The sequence below is a fragment of the Atheta coriaria genome, unplaced genomic scaffold (assembly GCF_025399875.1).
Source record: "Atheta coriaria isolate IRGN ID8LTWV9N9 unplaced genomic scaffold, Caltech_Dcor_3.1 hic_scaffold_6_pilon, whole genome shotgun sequence".
NCBI lineage: Eukaryota > Metazoa > Arthropoda > Insecta > Coleoptera > Staphylinidae > Dalotia > Dalotia coriaria.
Genome location: NW_027045448.1, coordinates 3,905,079 through 3,928,253, shown reverse-complemented (window position 1 = coordinate 3,928,253; position 23,175 = coordinate 3,905,079). Strand labels below are relative to the sequence as shown.

Below are 23,175 nucleotides of genomic sequence, written 5' to 3'. Positions count from 1 at the left end.
ATAATTACCTTCCCTTATCGAAAAAATAATTTTAGCCCAATAAGAATATTGTTCCTTGCACGCTTGAGATAAATTCTATAAAAATCACAGAAGAACGATATTATCTTCTCATCGTTGGGCTAAATTCGAAAACGATAACCCTCCGAGGGTCCCTTTTTTTCTTCTCGCCTTTCTGCCCTTTTCTCTCCCATCACAATTCTTGTCTCATCTCATCACAAGCCAAAGCTCAACAGCTAATCTCCCAAGTTCCCTCCGAGCGGGAAAAAGTGGGGATAAGTCTCTTTACAGGGTCAAACTAACAAATTGTTTAACAAAAATTAATTAATTCCAAAGAAAGTGTGTGAAATAATCTAACAAAACGTAATTATGTCGTTTTTATAATAGAAAAAATAAATTATATATTTGAGTAGAGCAATATCCCGACTTAAAAGTTAAAAATTCTTACCCCAGCCCTGTCTTATAACTTAAGCAACCATTCCATGCCTCCCTTGGGCCTTGAAGCTCGAAACCGCTTCATCTCACCCAATCTCATCATCTCTCCGTCTCCACATGCCGGTTTCAGTTTTCAGTCTCATCCAAGTCTCGTCTGAATGCAAAAGTGCTTAACATAAGTATAGTTACACTGTTGCACTTGTTCCACTGCTCCATTCGTGTGCACATGTGTGTGTGAATGTACTTAGTATCCACTATCTACTACAGAGCTTACGCTTAGAGCTTTTATTACTATCGATGCGTTCGGCTTAAGCTCAGTCGCAGTGCTCAGTTGCGCTGGTGACTTTGCTTCGTGAAGATGTTTGCGCGTCGTCGCGGCCGCACGCCGGCGTGCGTGTTGTCTATCGCGCTGATTGCGTTTGGTGCTTGTGCGTTGGGGGCAAGCGCGCAAAAAGCCGAAAACAAAACTTATCTGACACCCCCGTACTTTAATCTCGCCGAAGGGCGCAAAGTGTATGCGTCGGCCACGTGCGGCGAGGATACCGAAGGCCCCGAGCTTTACTGTAAACTTGTTGGTCCCACAAACTCCGAGAACGATGTGAATGTTAATGTTATTCATGGACAGGTAAATATTTTCAAATTTTTAATTTCGAAAAATTTTCCAGCCGAAAATTTAAGTGCAGACTTTGTGAATGTAAAAATATATTTTGCATCGTATTGAAATTTGAAACCTATGTAACTTTAAACGTTTAGCAAATTTTGTTACCTCGACAATTATTATCGACAAATATTCAAATTAGTTACATGTACTATTTTATATATAAACTATATTTTTTCTTATCACGCATTATAGTTTATTAACCTCGCTGTTCCCAGTTTTATTCACTTGCGCTTTTAATGATTCCAATAAGCGAAAGTTTCAAAGTTTAAAAATAAAGGTTTGACCTGCATATGATAAGAAAAAAGCGATCGGTCAAAGTTAAGTCAACCGTTTTTGGTTGATAAGAAGACTAAATTTAAACAATTGAAGTCTTTCATTAAGTTGCAACCAATTCTACTATGTCAGCATGAAATATCTTCTACACATGAATTAAACATGAATAATTCTCTGTTTTATAGCACTGCGATTATTGCGATCCCACTCGTCCGGATAAACAACATCCGCCTGAATTCGCCGTCAACGGACGTGAAACATGGTGGCAATCACCGCCCCTTTCCAGGGGGATGAAATACAACGAAGTCAACTTGACCATCGATTTGGGACAGGTAAATAACTATGGTTATGTTATGATGTAATGCGCATGCGCAGTAGTTCTCGCATGTGTCATATTTGATATTATATTTAATTTTCTTAAATTTTGTATTTACTCTTTCTTTATCGATGCCTAAAATGGTGAATTTTACAAAATTTAAATTTCTAAAATTTCTCACTTCATTCATGCCCATTCATGACAAATTTCTTTGCCGTTCATCTTGCCGTTGTCCACGTACGATATCCTCAGCTATTTGTAGTAGGCAGTACTCGGAATTCGCACTATTAGTACGCTTTGAAACTACATTTATAACTTTTATGGCTTTATAAACCTGCAAGCTAAGAATGGCGGTCTTAAGGAACTGAAACTTATTATAAAGCACGACACAAGTCACAAACACGTTTGTCAATTGCGGTGGAATATTCAAGTCACAAGCCGATGAAGTCAATTCGAATAGTCGTTGCTGGTCATTGCAATCGTAAAGTGGGTTTTACTGCTAATAACTATTCTACTGGTTGTTACATGAACTCAAGTTGTAAAAAAGATACGCAAGATTTACCGTAGCTTCCGGCATTGCGGATGAATGTTTTCATTTAGGAAATGGATGGCAAGAAATTTCAATTGTTATTTATAGTAATACGTCGTTGATTTACTATTTCAACGCCTGTTACGACAAAATAAGAAAAAAGGGAAAATAGACAAGTCAAGTCAACAACCCCAAGAGTAAGTACACGCAAGCTTGTAATACCCTCGGACAAAACAGTAAACAGTGAACTGCGATCACTTTCAAAGAGACAATTGCTTGTCGTTTACGTGACTTCAAACTTTAACATGCCATGCGGTCCCTAGTTTCGTTCACATCAACATTAAATTTTCGAGTGAACGAAAATGTGGTAAACATCTGTTCGAAACGTTCTTTCTCTGCACCTTTAACATAACCGAGATAATTTGAGGAAATTTTAGTTATTTATTTATTGGTATTTAAGTTTTATGTGCAAGAATTTATCTTAATACACGTTTTTTAATCATTAAGATAGGTTAATAAAGATGGCAGTCATTATAACCTATAATTTTTAACTACAAACTATAAGTACGACGAAAATGAGAGTTGTATTTTGCTGCTTAAGCAGAAAACTCTTATTAATCATTTAATTTCTGAAAAATTATATTCATACACGAAATAAAACTGAATGAAGTGTAAAGTTTGTTTTGTATCTTATCAAAGTCCTGCTTTGATTTGAACGTTTGGGGACATCCATGTCACGCTCTAATATTAGGGTCACTTTGTTACAAAACACGATTGCTCGTCTGTTACAAGCTTGTAGGCGTTAATTTCCTGACGAAAATATTTATCGCACAACCCACCACTTCATCCGCCATGATAATAGTAGAATTAAAAAAAAAACCTTTTTTTTAAATTACGAAATAATAATGAAACAAAATTTAAAAATATTTAATTGTTTACCTCTAGGAATTTCACGTGGCTTATGTCTACGTACGAATGGGCAACTCCCCGCGACCTGGCCTTTGGGTTCTAGAAAAATCCGCCGATTATGGAAAGTCTTTCGTACCATGGCAATATTTTGCCGAGACAACATCAGACTGTTCTGCCTTCTTTGGAGAAGAATCTTTGTTACCTATTACCAAAGATGACAGCATCATCTGTACGACAGACTTTTCTCGTATTGTACCACTTGAAGGCGGCGAAATTCCAATTTCTCTGCTTAACAATCGCCCTTCCGCTAACAACTACTTCAACTCCAGTGTGTTACAAGAATGGACGCGTGCCACCAATGTACGTCTGCGCTTATTACGAACCAAAAATCTCCTGGGACACTTGATGTCTGTCACAAAACAAGATCCAACTGTAACAAGAAGATACTTCTATTCAATTAAAGATATTAGTATTGGAGGGCGTTGTATGTGTAACGGCCATGCAGATTCATGCGACAATAGAGATTCAACCGACCCCGCCATCTTGGTCTGTTTGTGCAGACACAATACATGTGGACCAAAGTGCGATCGTTGTTGTCCTGGCTTCGAACAGAAAGCGTGGAGATTGCGAAAAGAATCGGACCCATTCGAATGTGAACGTAATAAATACAGCGCCATTTTGTTTACTTCAGTTGATTAATTGATTAATATTACAGCTTGCAATTGTTTCAACCACAGTAACGAATGCATCTACGATGAAGAAGTAGACAAGAAGGGAGAATCAATTGATATACATGGAAATTATGCCGGTGGCGGTGTTTGTCAAAACTGTCGACACAATACAGAAGGCACAAATTGCAATCGATGCATGTCAAAGTTCTACAGACCACGTGGCAAAAGCTGGGACGAAATCGATGTTTGCCAACGTATGCACACAAAACTACAAACTAATCAAAATGTATAACTCATTTTATGTTCTATTCTTTAGCATGCGATTGTGAAAATTCGCATTCAACCGGAAATTGCGCTGAAGAGACCGGACAGTGTGAGTGTCGCAAAGAGTACCAAGAGCCCAATTGTGACAGGTGCAGTTTCGGATATTACGGTTACCCAAAATGTGTCGCTTGCGATTGTTTCATTAATGGAACAATAACGCAGCAATGCGAAGCAACCGATGGTATTTGCGAGTGTATGGATAATTTCGGTGGTCCACATTGTCGGGAATGCGCTGAACAATATTTCGGATTTCCAAACTGTGAACGTAAGAATTTATAACAAAAATTTAAATCATCCTGATGGTTAATATTGTTTCATTGGTTTATAGCCTGTGAGTGCAATCCATTGGGGGCTATTTCTGGCGCTTGCGACAAGTCTTCCGGAAACTGCACCTGCAAATCCAACTACGGTGGAAAACGATGCGAACAATGTCGTGATGCCTACTTTAATTACCCATCTTGCACGTGTAAGTACCAGAAACAATGTAGAGTTACTCAAAAAATTATGTTTGCTTTATTTTACTAGTGTGTAACTGTGACACGGAGGGCACTGTAGGAGAAGTCTGCGATAAAACCAATGGTAAATGCATTTGTAAGCTAGGATATACTGGAGAAAGATGTGACCAGTGCGACACCAACTATTATGGATACCCAGATTGCAAACCGTGTAACTGTAGTACTATTGGATCTTCTGCTACTACTTGTGGTGCAACCGGAAAGTGTACATGTCTCAGAGGTTTCGCTGGAAGAACGTGTGAACAATGCAGTCCTGGATATTATGCGTATCCGGAATGTTTACGTAAGTGTTAATTTAATTCAATATTCAGGCATTTTATTGCTTGATTTTCAGCTTGTGATTGTGATAGCCACGGTGCAAATGGTCTTTCTTGTAATAACGACGGTATCTGCCAATGTCATCATAACTATGAAGGCGCTAAGTGTGACCGTTGCCGAGAATCTTTCTACAACTTCCCGGCGTGTGAGGAATGTAACTGTAACCCTGCCGGTGTCATTTCCGCTTTCTTGGGATGCGGATCTGTACCCAAAGGTGAACTATGTCAATGTAAAGACCGCGTAGAAGGCCGTATATGTGACAAGTGTAAACCTCTATACTGGAATCTTAATGCCCACAATTCTGGAGGCTGTGAAGAGTGTCACTGTAACATTCCTGGTGTTGTTGGTGGGATTGCAGTTTGTAATTCGGAATCAGGCGACTGCACATGTAAACCTAATGTGGTGGCACGTAGATGTACAGAGTGCGATGACGGTACATACAACCTGCAAGAAGATAACTTATTTGGTTGTACCGACTGCGGTTGTGACGTCGGAGGTTCCATCAGCAAGATCTGCCACAAAATTTCAGGACAATGTCAATGCCAGCCGCGAATCACAGGACAAACGTGCAAAGAACCTGTGGGGATGCATTATTTCCCTACTTTATACCAACATCAATACGAAGCTGAAGATGGCCGTACTGCAGATTCAGTTGTTAGGTATGCCTTCAGCGAGGCAGATTTCCCGGACTACTCCTGGAAGGGTTATGCTAAATTTAGCCATCTGCAAAGAACTATCCTGCATGATATCAAGATCCACAAGCCTTCCTTGTACCGTGTAGTGTTGAGGTATGTCAACAAAGGGAAGGCACCTATCCAGGGTGTCGTCAAGGTGACTCCCGAGAACTCCAATGACGAGCAACAATATCCAGTGACATTCCTCAATACATCAAAACCGTCTTTTGTTACAATCAACGCTGGTAATGCACCGGTTGCTTTCGTAATGAATCCCGGCAAGTGGACCATGTCTATTCAAGCGGACAAAGGTCTGTTTTTGGATTATTTCGTAATCTTACCAGAAGAATTCTACATGGCGACCATACTCAACCAAAAAGTGTTGGAACCCTGTGTGATTGCTCCGGAGAATGACATGGACGTTGACTCAGTACCACAAACATTATGTCGCCAGTTTAAATATCCCGAGGCAAAACAATACCCTACCAGCAGAGGTTCTGGGGCGTATATTGATCTTGGAGACAATGCATTTGCAAACCCTTCGAAATTCTATGATGATGAGTATCACCTTAGGAAATTGAACCTAACAAACGTCCGGATCCCGATTGTAAGTTCTGAACAACCAGAAATTGATTACAATATAACACTGAAGAAACCCGGAAAGTATGTGTTGTTGATTAACTACATAACTCCATTGGAGAACACTGTCACCCACTATTTGAACGTGACTACCCCGACATTAGATACTAATGTGATTGAATCTTCTGCTGATGGCCATGACCAAATTGTTCTGTACAAATGCGGTTACACCACAATGTGTCGCCAAGTTGTTGTTGACCAAGACGGCATTATCAAAGTATACAACACCGACGAAAACGGCCTCCATGTAAAGTTTGCATTGGGTGGACCCAATGCGATTACAAATGGCTCGGTAGCAATCCATAGTGTCCATGCGATACCCTATAATGAATGGTCTGTAGACTACATTCAACCGAAGCCTGTTTGTATTCAAAAGAATGGTGATTGCGTAAAATCAACTTATCACAATCCCGAAGAGTCAAAGAAAATCCGATTTGATAAGAACTACGTTGATAAGAACGATACACAGTCCGGAAGATCTGGTCCCGTAATTAAAACAGTCCATGGGGTCAATTATGTTTACCTTAATCAGACAAACAACGTCATTGATATTAGGTCCAAGGTAGCCAACCCAGGATTCTACACGTTCGTCATCCATTTCTACCAACCAGATTCTCCAGAGTACGACCTTGATATTCTCATCCAGAACGGGTTTATGTACGATGCGAAACTTAGCGCTTATCACTGCCCCAAGATCTACGGATGTCGCGCAGTGGTAACACAAAAAGATGGCACCAACAAATTCTCGCTGACAGAAAACTTCATGTTGACTGTTTCATCGCCTAGTGGAAAACCCGTCCATCTTGATTACATCCTTGTGGTGCCTGCTGACCTGTACACACCTCGAATTACCGAGGAGGATGATTTCAGTAGAACGGACGAATTCATTAACACCTGTGGAAAGGACCATTTCTATATTGACACGAAAGAGAAAGGTTTCTGTCGCGATTCGGTGTTTTCTATCACAGCCGGTTACAATGCGGGCACCCTCAGATGTATGTGTGATTACGATGGGTCACTGAGCTTCGAATGTGAGAAATTCGGCGGGCAATGTCAATGCAAAGAAAACGTCATTGGACGCGACTGCTCAATCTGCAAACCAGGCTATTATGAATTCCCCGATTGCAAACCCTGTAATTGTCCCATGAGTTCCAGCAATTGCGAACCAACAACAGGTGAGTGCATCTGCCCACCGAGGGTTCACGGTGCACTATGCGACCAGTGCGTGCCACTAACTTACGGATTTGATGAATTCAGCGGATGTGAGGATTGTAAGTGTAACCCATTGGGTGTTGACGGTAGCTTGCAGTGTGACTTGTTTACCGGTGAGTGTCCGTGCAAACCAAACATCGTCGGAAGGAAATGTGACACATGTCTGGCAGGATTCTTCAGTTTTCCATACTGCCATCGGTGTGAGTGTAACATTCAGGGCACTGAAAAAGATATTTGTCACCAGGACTCTGCGGAGTGTTTCTGTAAGAAATTGGTAACTGGTCCAGCTTGTGATATTTGTGTTGAAGGCACCTACAATTTGCAAGCACACAATGAAGATGGATGTACAGAGTGCTTCTGTTTCGGAAAGACCAATCGCTGTTACGTTTCCTCTTTCCTACACCGAACAATTCGATACAGCATGGAGAATTGGGAAGTGGCCGCAATCGAAGAAAACTTTGAATCACTTAATGTGACCACGGTTAATGTAACGCTGGAACACCCTAACCATCAAGGGATCTCTTTTGAACTAGGAAAACAGGAAAAGAACCAAATTCTTTACTTCAAAGCTCCAGAGGATTATCTTGGTAACAGTCTGACTGCCTATGGAGGATGGCTAAACTATACTGTTTGGTATACGATCGGTGATGGTGGTAAAGCATTGTTGAGACCCGATGTAATCCTAGTAGGGGCAAATAACTACTTGAAGTATGACGGATTTGAACAGCCACCAGCTGATGAAGAGTTCAATACTGGCGTGCAGATTGTTGAAACCAATTTTGTGCTACCGTCGGGTGCCCCCAGCAAACGCGAACACTTGATGGTTGTACTTAAAGACCTAAAAGGCATTTACATCCGTGCTAATTATTGGTCTGTTACGGAAATTGCAAGGTTATCCAGTGTAACCTTTGATGATGCAGAAAAGGGTAAAACTAGAGACCATCAGGAAATCGCAAATACCGTCGAATACTGCGATTGCCCACCGAACTACACAGGGTTATCATGCGAAGAGTGCGCGCCTGGTTTTTACAGACTCAGCACTGGCCCACATGGTGGTTTCTGTGTTCCATGCTTATGCAATGGTCACGCGTCAGAATGTGACCTCCACACTGGAGTCTGTCTCAATTGCCAACACAACACCATCGGAGATCATTGCGATCAGTGCGCCGTTGGATATCATGGGAATGCAAAACAGGGCACTCCAATGGACTGTCTCATCTGCGCTTGTCCCCTGCCACTACTCGGCAACAACTTCGCTTCCAGCTGTGATGTTTCCTCTGATGGCGAAAAGATCCACTGTAATTGCGATGAGGGTTACCGGGGTGCTAGATGCGAAGGTTGTTCATCTGGATATTATGGACGTCCGGAGGTGCAGGGCGACTACTGCAAACCCTGCCAGTGCTCGGGTAACATTGACACTAATGATATACGTTCTTGTGATACGGTTACTGGCGAATGCTTGCAATGCTTGAACAACACCTTTGGGCCTGCATGCGCCCTGTGTGCGCCTAGTTTTTACGGCGACGCGGTGAATGCGAAGAACTGCCAGCAGTGCGTATGCGACTCGCTGGGCACGGCCGAATGTAACAGCTTTACAGGGGAATGTGTATGCAAAAAGAATGTCGTCGGCGACAAATGCGATCGCTGCGAGGAAAATCACTACGGGTATGCTTCCGGTCAAGGGTGTCAGGCGTGCGAGTGCGATGTATCTGCCATTGGACAACAGTGTGATGACATCACCGGTCAATGTAGGTGCAAACCAGGTGTTACGGAGAGGACGTGCAGCAAGTGTCAAGCTGGGTATTGGAATTTGACTTCCGAGGGTTGCATTTGTAAGTATCTCATTGGCCAACCGCACTAAACAAAACAATATTCATAATTTTGTCGTAGCATGTGGATGTCGAGATGAGTTCTCAATCGGAGTAAGTTGCAACGCTCAAACAGGACAATGCGAGTGCCTTCCGGGAGTGACCGGAGACAAATGCGATCAATGCCCACACAGGTGGGCTTTCGTCAAAGAGTATGGATGTCACGGTTGCGATAGTTGCACAGATGACCTGTTGGACTTCACTGATTATCTTTCCGGTCTTATTGACCCTATACAAGAAGAGTTCCAAGTAAGTTTCGCCAAACATTCTTAAAGGTATAAACACTAAAATTTTATATTAGACCGCAGGTACAGGTTTCTTCCAAGCCAGACGTCTAGCTCACATCAACGACACCATCACCCGTCTAACACCTAAAGTAGAAGCAATCACCCCAGATAAAGTCAACTTCAAGCCCATTCTGTCCGAATTAGATACAATGGAAAACGAGGCGAATAATATGAACCTACTCGCGAATTTCTCACTGGGCAACAGTAAGAATCTAGTAAAGAGTGCGGATGACCAGTATACCACCAGCATGAAAATGTGGGAAGAGGTGGAGATAGCCGCAGACAACGTAGACAACACTGTGGATGACATCACCAGCATGTCCGATGATCTTCTCGAGCAATTTTGTAAGTTTACCCACTTCGCTCAAAATTATACCAATATAGATGACTAAATTATTTGTTTACGTTTAGCACCAAGAATAGAAGACGCCACAAAGAGAGCCGAGAGTATACTGGATGAAATCAAACTATACAACCTCACAGAAAGGGAACAAGCCGCATACAATGCCTTGGAACAAGCTGATAATCTAATGGCTGACTTGGCCCAATTCCAAATCCCTATTGATATGTTCAGCAACCAGATTGGGCAGGTGCGCACGACCATACGGAACTTCAATGATAAACTCGACGACCTCACCAATCAAACGCAGTTCTCACTGGGCAAGAGTCAAGAAGCGAAGATCTTATATGATAACAATGGGTAAGTCACCTTTTTACATACTTAGAGATAATTAGTTTAGTTTTGGAGCAGTAAAGGTAAGTAAGAACTACCTCTTTTATATAAAGACCCTGTATAATACAGTTAACAATCAGAGTTGGTTTGCGTACAGGGTACATCACAAAGGAACCTTTCGTTTTTTTCTTTAACTGGCACATTGCCAATAAATATTCTGTACAAAAATAGACCTACGACGAGAGACATGAATGAAGTGAAGTGAGGCACTAAAAATCGTTTTACGTACGAGTATTAATCTGGTTTAAGTCCAGCAAGACATTAAAGGGTCATCAAGTCTTAATGCCTTTCACCTTCATGTCTTCTTTTACTTTCCACAACACCAGTTCCATGGCAGCGAGCGCATCCTCCGCGCTGTCATGGCCGGCAACATCATTCTGGATAATTTTCTTGAGATACTCACTAGCGAGCACTCTCAGTGCGCGCTTGTGTGGTAGGCCGAATTTATGAGGAAACATTACCGACGAATCCACTACTGAATTATGTATAATTTTCAAAGCCTTCATATCCGACTCTAACGAATGCCCGATGAGAATTGTCTTCGAACTGCACAGATGCAAAATGGTCGCTTGGATCTGTAGAATGTTCGTTGTTGTATTCTCCATATGCTCGGCGGTAATACCAGAGAAGCGCGTATTATAGTCAATGATCGGATTGAAAGGTTTCACTAAGGATTCGTAGACTGTTTTGAGCTTGGAATTGACAACGGTTACACGTGTTAGCTCCAATCCTTTCGTAGTGTAACACATTTCACAATCAAGCGCGTATACAGCATAATCCCGAGGGTCATTCTCAATTTCCGATTCGAATGTCGACTGAAATCCTTCCAGTTCTCGATCGGCGGACACCTCACTAACGTGGGTGCCGGAAACAGCACATCCAGTATCTTCGGAGCTCTTGCAACACAAATACGTTCGCTCGCCGCGTATTGTTCTTTTCCTCAGCGGATGATAACAGCACTCTTCTTCAAACAATGGAAAACCGTCGCGATTGATTGGATAAATCTTGTGACACCTGCAACACAATCGTTGATTGGGTTCCAAGTGCTCCGAAGTCGCCTGCTGCTTGTATTCCGAGTTGATTACAGCCTTTCCAGGAGTAGGTCCTTCTCGGGGAAAACCATGTTGCACTAACTCTTCCTCAGTCAACATATACCCTTTCACCAAGTCATAGAATTTGCGACCTTCAAGATACGACTCTGTTGATTTACCAGCTGTTTCCCCAAGCTGCAAAGGCCCAAGACCAGATGCCTCACGTTCGTGAACCTCTTTTCTAAGCCGATTCACAGCCAACATTGCTGAATTCCTATATGTTGGAAGAGCTTTACATCGCTCATAACATTTAAACTCTTCATTCAATGCGCGATTGTAGGCATCTTCAGTTGCAACGTATAATTTTACACATTCATCCGCCAAGAGACCTAAATAACGAGTGCGGACATTCACCGGGAGTTTTGATCGTTCTGCTTGTAGTACATCCGGAATATTCGCCAAAGACATATCAGGAACATGCGCGGTTCGCTTGCCACCTTTAGGAACAGTACACGAAAGAGTTTTACCCGTATTGATGGTCCTGTTCTTAATCTCGTCTATACGGGCTTTAGCCATTTGTATGGACATCACGTTCGAGGCGGGTGCTATTCTTCGAATTGCAGGCCTCGCTGAAACAAGCGGAGCTGGTGGAATTGTAATTCCCGCCGTCGTTGTAGACTTGGCATTTAATATATCGTCTATTACAGATGTAGATGGTGGTTGTGGTATTGGTGCAGGTGTAGGTTTAGGTTTTTCAGTTCTTGACACTCCATTAGGTCTCATCTTCTTAGCTTCTACCATAGACGATGTGTTTTGATGAGCAATTCGTTTGATGTTACGCATTTCCGCCATAATTCCGTGCGCTTCATTGTCGGCCTGAGCTTGTCGCGCAATTCGCATCCGATTATGCAGCGTCATTCCCGCGGACATGAGTGGTTTGAACGCAGGACGCGCCTTTACTTCGTCTTTCACCGCGTTGTTATATGCTATGCGTTTTTTACCGAATGAAAGCTCTTCTTTAGGTTCCGCGGCAGGCACTGTTACCTTGAGGGGTTCTGGTGGTGGGACTGCTTCAACAACTGGGGCTTTGTACTCATTGAATATTTTTAAACATTCGTCTTCGATCATCATTGAGTCCATGTCAATATCGTCATCTAGGCCAAAATCATCTTCCAGATCAGCTCCCAAATCAATTTCTGGACTGTTTTTCGAGTTTTTATCGGTTTTATGCTTAGAACTAGATGAAGATCTATGTTTGTCTTTGTTTTTATCGCGACTTTTACTTGATGATGAACTTTTGTGAGATGAGCTTTTACTTCTACTTGAGGTTGAAGAGGATGATTTTTTATTGTCTCTAGAAGATCTTGAACTACTACTACTGCTTTTTCTTTCTTTATCTTTATCCTTATCTTTGTGTCTATCAATTTTTCTGTCTTTATCCTTGTCTTTATGTCTATCTGTAGACTTGTGATCTCTAGATTTTTCTTTGTCTTTGGTATGACTCTTCTTTTTGTCTGGTGTGTAACTTAGTGCAGCAATTATTTCATTTGCCTTCTCCCGCGTGCTCTTCAAATTATCTGCAAAAAGTTCAAATTTACTAACTTGATATAAATCAAGTTCCAATAAGAATTACCACATGTTTTCTTCACTTCTTGACCACTATCCTTCTGAGAGCTGACTTCATCATTGGACTCTGTGAGAATGCCATCAATAAGCTTCATCTCCTCCTCCAAGTTAATCTCAGTGTCTTGCACATCTTTCAATTGTTCAATGGGTGTAGGTGTATATGTGCTTGTCACATTCTCTTCACTTGCTTTGCATACTCCTGAGAGAACACTTTTTGGTGTTGGTTTGTAGGTGGGTCGGTCTTTGATGTCGTAGCTCTTCCGCGCCGTAGTGCGCACCACATCCGGCACGTAGCTGATGGGAATGTGACTTCTACTGCTGGCGAGCTCACTTTTCGGAGTTGGTTTGTAAGTGAGAACGCCGGCGGAGGTGCTCGCGGGCGCATCTTCGGCGTCTTGAGTTTTCTTGCGATGTCTAAAATGACAATAAGGCCGACCGCACTTACGCTCGTGATACGGACAATCGATGTCTTTGAAAAATCCCTTTGTCGGCAGCATTTTCGTGCTCGTTAAAGGGTTTTATTTAAAGTACAGTCGGCGGAATCGCTAAACAACACTACCACCTAACCTTACAATCATACAACTCGAGCCGTGAATCGCGGCCGCTTGTTGCGCTGCCGAACGCGACAGCGGGAGGATATAAAACTATTTTCATAGCAGAGCAAACTTTAATAAAATATTTGATTATTCTTTTATTGTTTCAATTTTAAATTATCAAGAGGCATATAAGAGGTCACCGGATATGTGATAGCACTGTTATTATCAGCGGATGAGATAAACTCGCCTAATTCAATGACAACCTCCCATTTAAAACATTTTTTATTTGAAACATGGCTGACTTTACTAAAGATTATTCAAATACTGAAAGCGTTTCTAAGCAATTTTTATGAATACCCTTTACAGAAAAGATCGTCTGGAGCAAAAATTAATGAACATCAATACTCAAACGCAAATGACTCAGAAAAATATTAACGAATCTCAGGCTTTGAACAAAAACTCTACCAAACTGCTGAATGAAGCACGCGACAATTTTGACGAAATGAGCGATCAATTCGAAGACCTTAAAATCCTTGAGGGCAGTTTTGGCGAGAATCTGGATGAATCAGAAAAAAAACTAGATAAGTTAGACGAGCGTATCCCAGATATAGAAAAACACGCGGATGATTTGTATGGACAGGCCTATGAACTCGGAAAAATCTTGAATGAAACACTAGTAGACTCAGAAGCGGCTGTGAGCGCAGCTACTGCATACTCCAACATTGAGGAAGCCGTAGAGAAAGCAAAAAAAGCAGTCGAGGGTGCCAACCGAAAGGCGGATGAAGTCAATGATCACCTTGCAGAATTGGAAGTGATTACCAACAAAGGTGATCTTGCTTCTAAAGACCTCCTTGCAGCCGCCGATCAACAAATGAACGACATCAGGCAACTCGAGCCTGATGTCAAAAACGCCACAAATAAGTTCCATCCTGTTCAAGACCAACACACACGAAATAAGGAAACTTTGGAGAATTTAGACAAAGCCCTGAAAAACTACGTCAGTAAGAATTTAGACTCTGTCCTCCTGGAAGCAAAGAAAAACGCCGAGAATGCCGAAAGTAATGCAAAGGATACCCTCAATGAAACCGAGAAAGGCTTCCTTAAAATAGAGTACAACCTCTTAGACTCGAAAAATATGAGCCAAAAAGTATTCGGAACAAATCAAGCCATTGTTCAGGTTAAGAAAGAGTTAGATTCTGTAAATGACAAATTACCACAGATTTTGAACACGATCGAAAACCGACCGGAACAGAGACCGGAATTGAAGAAAAATCTAGAGTCCAAGATTAACAAACTCAATGAACAAATTGCTCTGGCCCGTGATTTAGCCAACAGGATTGATGGAGGTGTAGTCTTCAAACCCTCCACAACTCTTGAACTTCACAATCCGGACAACCTTGACGAACTTAGCACATCCACCCAAATATCAGGATACTTTAAGACTGCCGAACCCAATGGTGTTTTACTCTTCTTAGGAAACGGTAACGGGTCCAATGTAGGAAGACACAAAAACGATGACTACATGGCGTTAGAAGTAGTAAGTGGTTACCCAACACTCACCTTGGACCTTGGTAATGGACAGGAGCAGATTATCAACGATAAATACGTGGCCAACAATGAATGGTACCAGTTTATAATTGACAGAACTGGATTGAATGCCAAATTAAGCATTAAAGAAGAAATGCGTGATGGGTCCGAAAATGTAACCACTGCCGAAAAACAACTGGACGGCCCATCGAGCATTTTCAACCTGGATCGGAATAATTCAAAGCTGTTTATTGGAAGCCACCCCACTGACTTTGAACCACCATTCAAGGTCCGAAACAATGTATTTAACGGGATGGTCGAAGATGTTGTCATTGGAGATACTCCAATTTCCTTGTGGAACTTCAACAGAGGTTACGATAACAACGTAGGAGCACCTCAGAGGACCAAGTTACTAAAAACCCATCAAAACGGATACAGATTCAATGGGAACGGATACACCATTTTGAATTCACGCGCGTTATCCTTTAGTAGAGAAAGTGATGTCCAATTGGACTTCAAGACCTTTGCAACTGAAGGTCTTCTATTCCTGTATGGAAATGACAGAACCTTCTTATCACTAGAGTTGCGAAACGGGAAGATATTATACAAATACAACCTTGGAAGCGGTACCAAAGTCTGGCATACCAAATCCACGTTTAATGATGGTGAGTGGCATCATGTGAATGCTCGAAGGGATGGTCCCTCAGGAAGATTCATCGTTGATAATATCGAAGTGGAAGACCAGTCATCTTCGATACAAGGTCATCTCCTGGAACCGCAGGAGACTTTCTTCGTTGGTGGTTACCCACAGATGCACAAAGTCAAAGATGTTACCAACGTGGACTTTGATGGTTGTATAAATAATCTGAAAATTGGTGGAAGACCCATTGACCTTACAGATAACGTCAAGTCCTACGGTGTTATCCCCGGTTGCCCTGCTAAATTCAGCGGAGTTGTGTCTTTCTATTCCAATAGACCCGGTTTTGTCAAGCATGATAACATCACATCATCAAATGACTTCATTGTTAATCTTAAATTCAAAACCCAAGAGAAATCTGGGCTTGTGTTCTACGCCACGAATGAAGAACAAGAGTCTGGTATCAGTCTCTCGTTGGAGAATGGACGCTTAAAGTTAATCAGTCAAAAATTAGAACTTGTGTCCAAAAATAACAAATTTAATGATAACGAATGGCACGTGGTGAGCGTGACACACAGTGATAGAGTCCTGCGGTTGGACTATGATGACCTTGATTTTGAAATGTAAGTATTTTAACCCAGCCGCCATCTTGTTATTGATTAATTTTATTCATTGCACAGAGCTGATGTCCCTCCTCCATTAATTCTGATGTATGGCGAGATCTTCATCGGTGGACTACCTAAACATTACGTGGTCAAAAAAGGAATGATTGATAAATACCGGCCATTCGCAGGGTGCATTGCTGATGCAACTGTTAACGGAAACCTGCTTAACTTTGCTAATGCTACCCTTAAACGCGGCGAGGAGTTGGGTAAATGTCTACTAGATAAACTAGTGGGAAGTGATTCGGACATCCACAATGTACCTACTCTTCCACCATTGGAAGAACAAGACGTACACGCCACTGAAGCTCCTGAGGAGGAACACACCGAGGTCTTCAATACGAATGACACTCCGAAGAGAGGTGATGGTGGCAAAGACGATGGTGAGATAGAAGAAGATCCAGTGGAAGTCAATATGGATCTCACTGATATAGAGACAACGACCTGGCCCACTCCAAGGCCACATCCTTCGACGACAACAGCAGCATCACCAGAATGTGCACTACCCAGAGATCCTGCTTTGGACCCAGACGTCTTAAAATCTGGAAGTTATAAATACACTGAAAAGGGTAGCAGGTTAGAATTTTCCGTGCCTAGAGGGAAAGTCAGGAAGAGTTTCGTCTTCAGTTTGGAGTTTAAAACATTGTCACACAATGGAATTCTTTTCTATGTATCGGATGCAACTCACAAGCAATATGTTGCGTTGTTCCTCGATAATGGTTATGTCAGTGTTTTCAACCTTTACTGTAATATTAGTTTCAACATGAAATTATTTTTTACAGGTATACTTCACCTTTAGTAACCATGGTAAAACCGCAATGGTAAACTCCTCTCTTTTGTACGCTGACGATGTCTGGCATAAAGCAACATTCCGAAGAGATTACGGTTATGGCATACTGGACATTGATGGTGAGGAGACCACCGCACATGCTACTCAAAACATCACCCGTTTAGATGTAGCCCAACCGTATTACGTTGGTGGTGTGCCTGAAAAGGTCTACACGCATGAATCCTTCCCCTTAAAGTGGGTTGATCAATACAACGGCTGTATCCGTAATTTCAATATGAACGACAAGCCGATGGAGAACCCCAACACGCATAAGGTTATCCCCTGTTCAGAGAGTATGGAAGAGGGTATATTCTTCAGCTCAGCAGGTGGTTTCCTGCGTCTTAAAGACCGCTTCAAAGTGGGTTATGAGTTCGACGTACGAATGGATCTTCGTCCGCGTGCATCCAGCGGTCTTATCATGGCCGTCCATGGAAAACGTGATTACTTCGTGCTGGAGTTAGATCAAGGCGCACTTAAAGTTACCGTGGACAATGGTAAAGGACCAATTACGGCGAAGTTCCTACCAGATAAGTTCCAATTCTGCGATGGACAGTGGCATACTATCCAGGCGGTCAAATCCAAGAGCGTTGTCACAGTTGCTGCAAACGGAATTTACTCTATTCCGGGTGTGGGTGACAGAAAGTCTGCATCGACCGACACAATCGGGTATTTGTTCCTCGGCGGTCATAGGATTATACAAAAGGCAAAGGGTATCTCAGTACGAGTTCCGTATGTTGGCTGTATTCGTAACGTGGTGGTCAACAATGTACCGATTTATCCTGTGCAGAGTATGGCCGAAGGGGGCGTGCAAATCGGCTCGTGCCCGACCATTTAATCAATGTCTCAATTGTGTACTTTGCTAATGTAATTGTAATCTTTCACGCTTTTATTTTCTATTACTTTTATGCTCGCTCTACTCCAGTCGAAAGCAAGATGAAGAGTAGAACACTTGCAATTTGTTTAGTTTTGTGTTTTCACGTCTGCGAGAACAAAAAGTCTTTGGAACACTTTATTCGAAAGAAAGTTATTGATAAATCAAGAATCACCATATTAAATACTGCCAATGAAGAAATAAATTACACTTGGATTGAATATCACTATTCTTTTGATGATACAAAACTGTACCTAACGCACGATCTTCCTAACGAAACAAACATCGCTGTTAACGTTTATTTTAAACCGACAGAATGTGAAAACGCACGCGGAAAAGCTTATTCCAGTTATATTCAAAATTTACTGGATGTTTTAACTGAAAACGATGAATTATTTTTTGGTTACCTGAATCAAACTGAAGAAACTGCTGATTTATACGCATGTACGCATGCATCTACGACCGGAAGTCATGGATTCAATGGCTTTCATCCACTCCACGCCATTTTATCATCCAGATATGCGCTAATTTATAGTTTTCAAAACAAGGCGAAAGATATTTTCGTGTTAACATTTGTCGGGACATTATGGTTGGTTTTCCTTGTCGTTTTATTGCTTCTAGCAGTGTGTTTGCGGATTTCTACGCATTATTATTCGCGAATTTACAATGGTAGACGTTGGTCCTGGGTGGAAATTACTCTTTGGGCTATTGCTGCAGCCTGCCAACAAGGTAAGAACATAAGTCCAGCAATACATAACGAATAATGTAATAATTTAAGGTTTAAGTTACACTCCATCGCGTGTAACAAGCAGAATATTCTTCCTGCTAGGTTATATTACCTCATATTTGCTCTACACGGCTTTCACAGCCGCCATAACCTCAGTTCTAATCCAACAAGAGAGCGTTGATGTCGCAGTGGATCAATTCAACATCATCGGTTATGGCGTCACCGGAAATCAGTTTGGACCTTATGTAAGTTTAAAATGGCGGTGATAAATCAATAGTCCATTTCTCTTTTTGTAGAAAATTGCAAGTCACACCAATAATTTAACAAAACTGTTTGAGCAAATCGATACGGCAGCAAATATTGGTTTAGGACCGCAAATACTCTTTGATGAATACATTTCTGCGCCAGATCATAACGATTACAATGTGATTACATTAGAGAGTAATATTAGAGAGTATAAAGAAAGTTTCCTGTTACGAAAAGGACTCGCAAATCAACAGAAAACAATCAATCAAATGTTAATGAAAATGTTTGAAACAGGGATACTTAAACGAATTAAACAGAAATCGTTAAAAATCTCTACAAAAGGCGATACAAGCGAAGGTTATTCAAGCGCATCGCTGGAACACGTTAAATCGGCAATTCTACTTTTTCTTACAGGTCTGGGACTAGCAGTAATTTTCCTTATCATGGAATTAGGCGTGTACGGGTATCGACATCGGTAAAAACAACAACTTTTCAATTATTTTACAACTTACATTTCATTCCATGCAAAGATTTTCACGTTTTTCATTCTTATCTTGACGATATAATACAATTGGTCTAAAACCGTTAAAAGTTGTTAATATTAGCATTCTTTTTTTGGCAGTGTAACAGAACAAACATAAATGCCCACAACTCAAAAGATTCCACTTTTCTTAGCCGTCACAACCTACATTTAGGTGAGTAACACTTAGCTTAATTAAATTAAGGGAAGAACGAATACAATTAAAAGCAATCCGAATTTAATACAAACGAAATTCTTCAGATTCACAAAATAAACAAGAAACATCTAGGCGGTTTAGTTTAAAAATTTCGTTTTCTTTAAATTTAAAGTGACTAGTATGCTCAAAATCGGCAAAAATTCGGATTTGCAATCGTGAGATCTCCAACGAAAAAATACCTATCAACTTAAACGTGCGAGGTGGAGTAAAACTAATCTTTTTTAATGACAAAGACGTCAATCAGGGTTTATAAATGTAAAACGTGTGTAAACGTAAACCTTGTAAAACAAATGTAGAAAGAATCGCGCATCGAATTTGTTTCTTATTCGATGCCGTGCGCGAAAATCATCACAAGGCCAGGCTCGACCATCATGTCCTCGCTCATGTGCGCATTGTCGCAAGCGAGCACCAGCACCGCCTGCTTACCAGGCACCCGCTTGCACACGTAGTTTTCATACTGGCGGCGGTTATTTTGGCGAGTTTCAAGCGCGCAGAGGCCGGGCGGCCAACGACGCTCGTGGCAGTTCTCCATTAGATCATCGATAATGTGCGAGGGGCATCCAATTTCACTTAGAACTCTTTTGATCATTCGCTATAAAATTTTTATGCATTTTTTAACCAAGTCAAAAACAACTTGTTTATGTTATTGTTACCTGTAATCTTTCATCTGGGGTTGATATCATGCCACCCCAACGTGTTACCCTCGCTCTAGTTAGAGTATTACTCCATCTTACGACTTCATCTCTTTCCATTGCGTCAGCAATTGCGCGCATTGTCGGATTTGAAATCTTCATAGCTCTCATAAAGTCCTAAAGTACCCAATTTATTTATTTATTGTGTTATTTATTAATAAGAATTGTCTCTCACCTTAAGTAGTTGTAATTCTTTCTTTAACTCATTAGTATTAATTCTTTGTTCAGTCAAATCCTGCTGAAACTCCATCAGTTTTTGTTGTTGTTGCAGCACTAAGCCCCTGAGGTCTTTGATGCAGTTGTGGTCTTTGAGTTCGTCCTTCGGCACTATAAGCCCGCAGCCGGATTCGCACGGCAGCGGCCGCTTTGGATTGAATTCGCATTCTTCTAGATGTCTCGCTAATGTGTCTAGTTTTAACATTGAAGTACAGCCATGTTGAGCATTATCACAATTAATGGAAAGTCTAAAAATGATAACAAAACAAAATTAACTCCAATTAATAACTGATTTAAAACAACGTACCTTGAAAGTAAATTTCTTAGTATACGAGGAACCGGTCGTAGTTGTCCACTGGTGATATGTTGCCTGTCTACAGGACATGTGGGTTGTCTGGAGATCCATTCCTGGATGCAATTCTTACAGAATGCATGCTCACAGTTTGGTGCCTGAATGAATAATCATAAATTAGGAAATAAAACAAAGGAATAACGCTAAAACACTTTGCGTTTTGTTTTCTCTTTGTTTGTTATTGAAAGTCTTTTGTTTACCTGGAGCGGATCCTCGAGTACACCATTGCAGATCGCGCAGACGAGCTCCTCGTCGACGTCGCCTTGAAAGCGATTCAGGTCGTAGCCCATTATCTCGTCGTCGGCGTGTGCATTGCTCGACCGAGATGCGCGACAGATCTAAAAATACCTAACGTACGGTGTCTTGGACTGCCCGAGATGTCACAAAATGTCTGATTGGAAGATGGATAACGCACAATACCCTTTCTTCGCTTTCTTCGCGTGCACTGGCCTCGCTGACCTGCACGTCATACATCACAACACTCGCAGGATTCACAATGCATAGCTAGACATAGGACGAAACAGAACTAGCGGACACTTCACGCACGACTGCGAATGGAAATTTAGATGTTTTAATGATGAATCAAAATATTTGCAAATTTTAAACGATGTTTCATCGCGTGATGCACGTACCGTGCGAAATGACTCGACCAGACAACAATAATACTCATGGCAAATGGCAACCAATGGCAACAATGTAGAATTTGTAGGACAGAGTCTAACTTAAAATTTATCAGCTTACAAATGATTTACTAAAACATTCAAAATAAGTGCACGCCACGTTTTTTAATTCATATTTTTATAGTAAAACTTAAAACATATAAAAAACAAATTAAAATTCAAAATAATTACAATCCTGTTGTAATTGTCAAAGGTAAAAAACACAGAAGTCAAGCAGGACGTGCGATTCAAAATATAACCTAAGATTGAATTGAACTTTATTGAAGTACACGAAAATTTCAAAAACATTAATAAAAATGTGGATAAATCGAAGATTTTTACAGTGCACAACACACCTGTACAAGAATCTCACCAATAATACCCAACAAACATTTGGAAACTCCACAATTATTCGGTAAAATTCATTTTAACCTTTAAACATTTCATAATTCATTTAAAAATGTATTTAATGTTTTAGAAATATTCATAAATCAATGCCTTATAAAGGAACAAGTACCTATGAAGGGGAAGGCAAGACAACTGTTCATATTCTTAATAATGAAGCTGATTTAGGTATAATGATCAATGGAGTAAGCCAAGTTGGATTCCGATTGAACAATGATATGACTGTTCTTGGCCCAATGTTAATATTTCCTAGGTAAATAGCATACATTATATTCAACCTTAATGTTATTATCATTTTATTTATTTTCCAGATCTGTATTATCATGGGATGTGGCATCTGTTGAAGACATCAATGAAGACTCACTTGCAATGTTCACGATTCTCGAACCGAAAGTAGATATTCTTGTAGTTGGGATAGGCGATAGAATTCAAGACTCATGTGTGTATAGAACATTAATACCCTTGAGCCGCAAATTAAAACTAAGTATGGAGATTCTCCCTACGGAACAGGCTTGCGCCACGTTTAACTTTCTAAATTCTGAGGGCCGTTTCGCTGTGGGGGCGATGATACCGCCGAAAACGCTAATTCCGACTGACGATGACATCGCGCAAACCAAGTTGAGATATCAGAATATTTATGAAATTGAAGAACCGCTTAAGTTTTAATGTATGTAATTTAATTAATATTGAAATTAATTATATTACAAGTGATAATAGACCTGTTTGTGTAAATAAATTTGTTTGTCGTTTAAATGTGTTTTAAATTACTGTGAAATTTGTTAAATGTTGAAATAATCGTTTAAGTTCAATTAACTCTTTAGTTGTAAATATTTCATATTTTAAATTTGAATCGCAGAAGTTTAACCAGTTGTGCTACCAAGTGATCGAATTGCTTTTAACGACGTTAATGGCGAAGGAATTGCTGATATAAATAAACAGTAGCTGGGACCACTGACGCTTAGTGACCATGTTGTGACCCGACTGGACGAAAGTTCGATTACATCGAAATACATCGAACACCAGATTGAATGTATGCGTGAGAATGCAGTGTACAATGAGCT

General features: G+C 41.0%; 5 protein-coding genes across 5 annotated transcripts; 3 read left to right on the top strand and 2 right to left on the bottom strand.

Annotated features, from left to right (window-relative positions):
- The first annotated feature begins 586 nt into the window (after nt 1-586).
- On the top strand, nt 587-18,301 carry LanA (laminin subunit alpha). The gene is made up of 14 exons (XM_065305698.1): nt 587-1,057; nt 1,552-1,698; nt 3,157-3,778; nt 3,836-4,045; nt 4,108-4,380; nt 4,444-4,581; nt 4,641-4,913; nt 4,965-9,305; nt 9,364-9,590; nt 9,643-9,973; nt 10,040-10,328; nt 13,921-16,341; nt 16,399-17,104; nt 17,163-18,301. The coding sequence occupies exons 1-14, from the start codon at nt 791-793 to the stop codon at nt 18,042-18,044; spliced, it is 11,127 nt and encodes a 3,708-aa protein (XP_065161770.1). The 5' UTR covers nt 587-790; the 3' UTR covers nt 18,045-18,301.
- On the bottom strand, nt 10,403-13,658 carry LOC135794421 (exonuclease GOR). The gene is made up of 2 exons (XM_065305702.1): nt 13,026-13,658; nt 10,403-12,969 (listed from the first exon to the last, which is right to left on the bottom strand). The coding sequence occupies exons 1-2, from the start codon at nt 13,513-13,515 to the stop codon at nt 10,634-10,636; spliced, it is 2,826 nt and encodes a 941-aa protein (XP_065161774.1). The 5' UTR covers nt 13,516-13,658; the 3' UTR covers nt 10,403-10,633.
- LOC135794595 (uncharacterized) lies at nt 18,143-19,532 on the top strand. Its single transcript, XM_065305929.1, has 3 exons — nt 18,143-18,809; nt 18,859-19,052; nt 19,104-19,532. Exons 1-3 carry the CDS (start codon nt 18,143-18,145, stop codon nt 19,530-19,532), a joined length of 1,290 nt encoding a protein of 429 aa, XP_065162001.1.
- A 10-nt stretch (nt 19,533-19,542) lies between these two features.
- On the bottom strand, nt 19,543-21,725 carry elgi (E3 ubiquitin-protein ligase NRDP1 elgi). Its single transcript, XM_065305709.1, has 5 exons — nt 21,251-21,725; nt 21,006-21,148; nt 20,658-20,946; nt 20,444-20,599; nt 19,543-20,382 (listed from the first exon to the last, which is right to left on the bottom strand). The coding sequence occupies exons 1-5, from the start codon at nt 21,338-21,340 to the stop codon at nt 20,113-20,115; spliced, it is 948 nt and encodes a 315-aa protein (XP_065161781.1). The 5' UTR covers nt 21,341-21,725; the 3' UTR covers nt 19,543-20,112.
- Nucleotides 21,726-21,791: 66 nt separating this feature from the next.
- Nucleotides 21,792-22,867, top strand: LOC135794428 (NADH dehydrogenase [ubiquinone] 1 alpha subcomplex assembly factor 3). The gene is made up of 3 exons (XM_065305712.1): nt 21,792-22,124; nt 22,188-22,367; nt 22,426-22,867. Exons 1-3 carry the CDS (start codon nt 22,027-22,029, stop codon nt 22,778-22,780), a joined length of 633 nt encoding a protein of 210 aa, XP_065161784.1. The 5' UTR covers nt 21,792-22,026; the 3' UTR covers nt 22,781-22,867.
- Nucleotides 22,868-23,175: the final 308 nt, after the last annotated feature.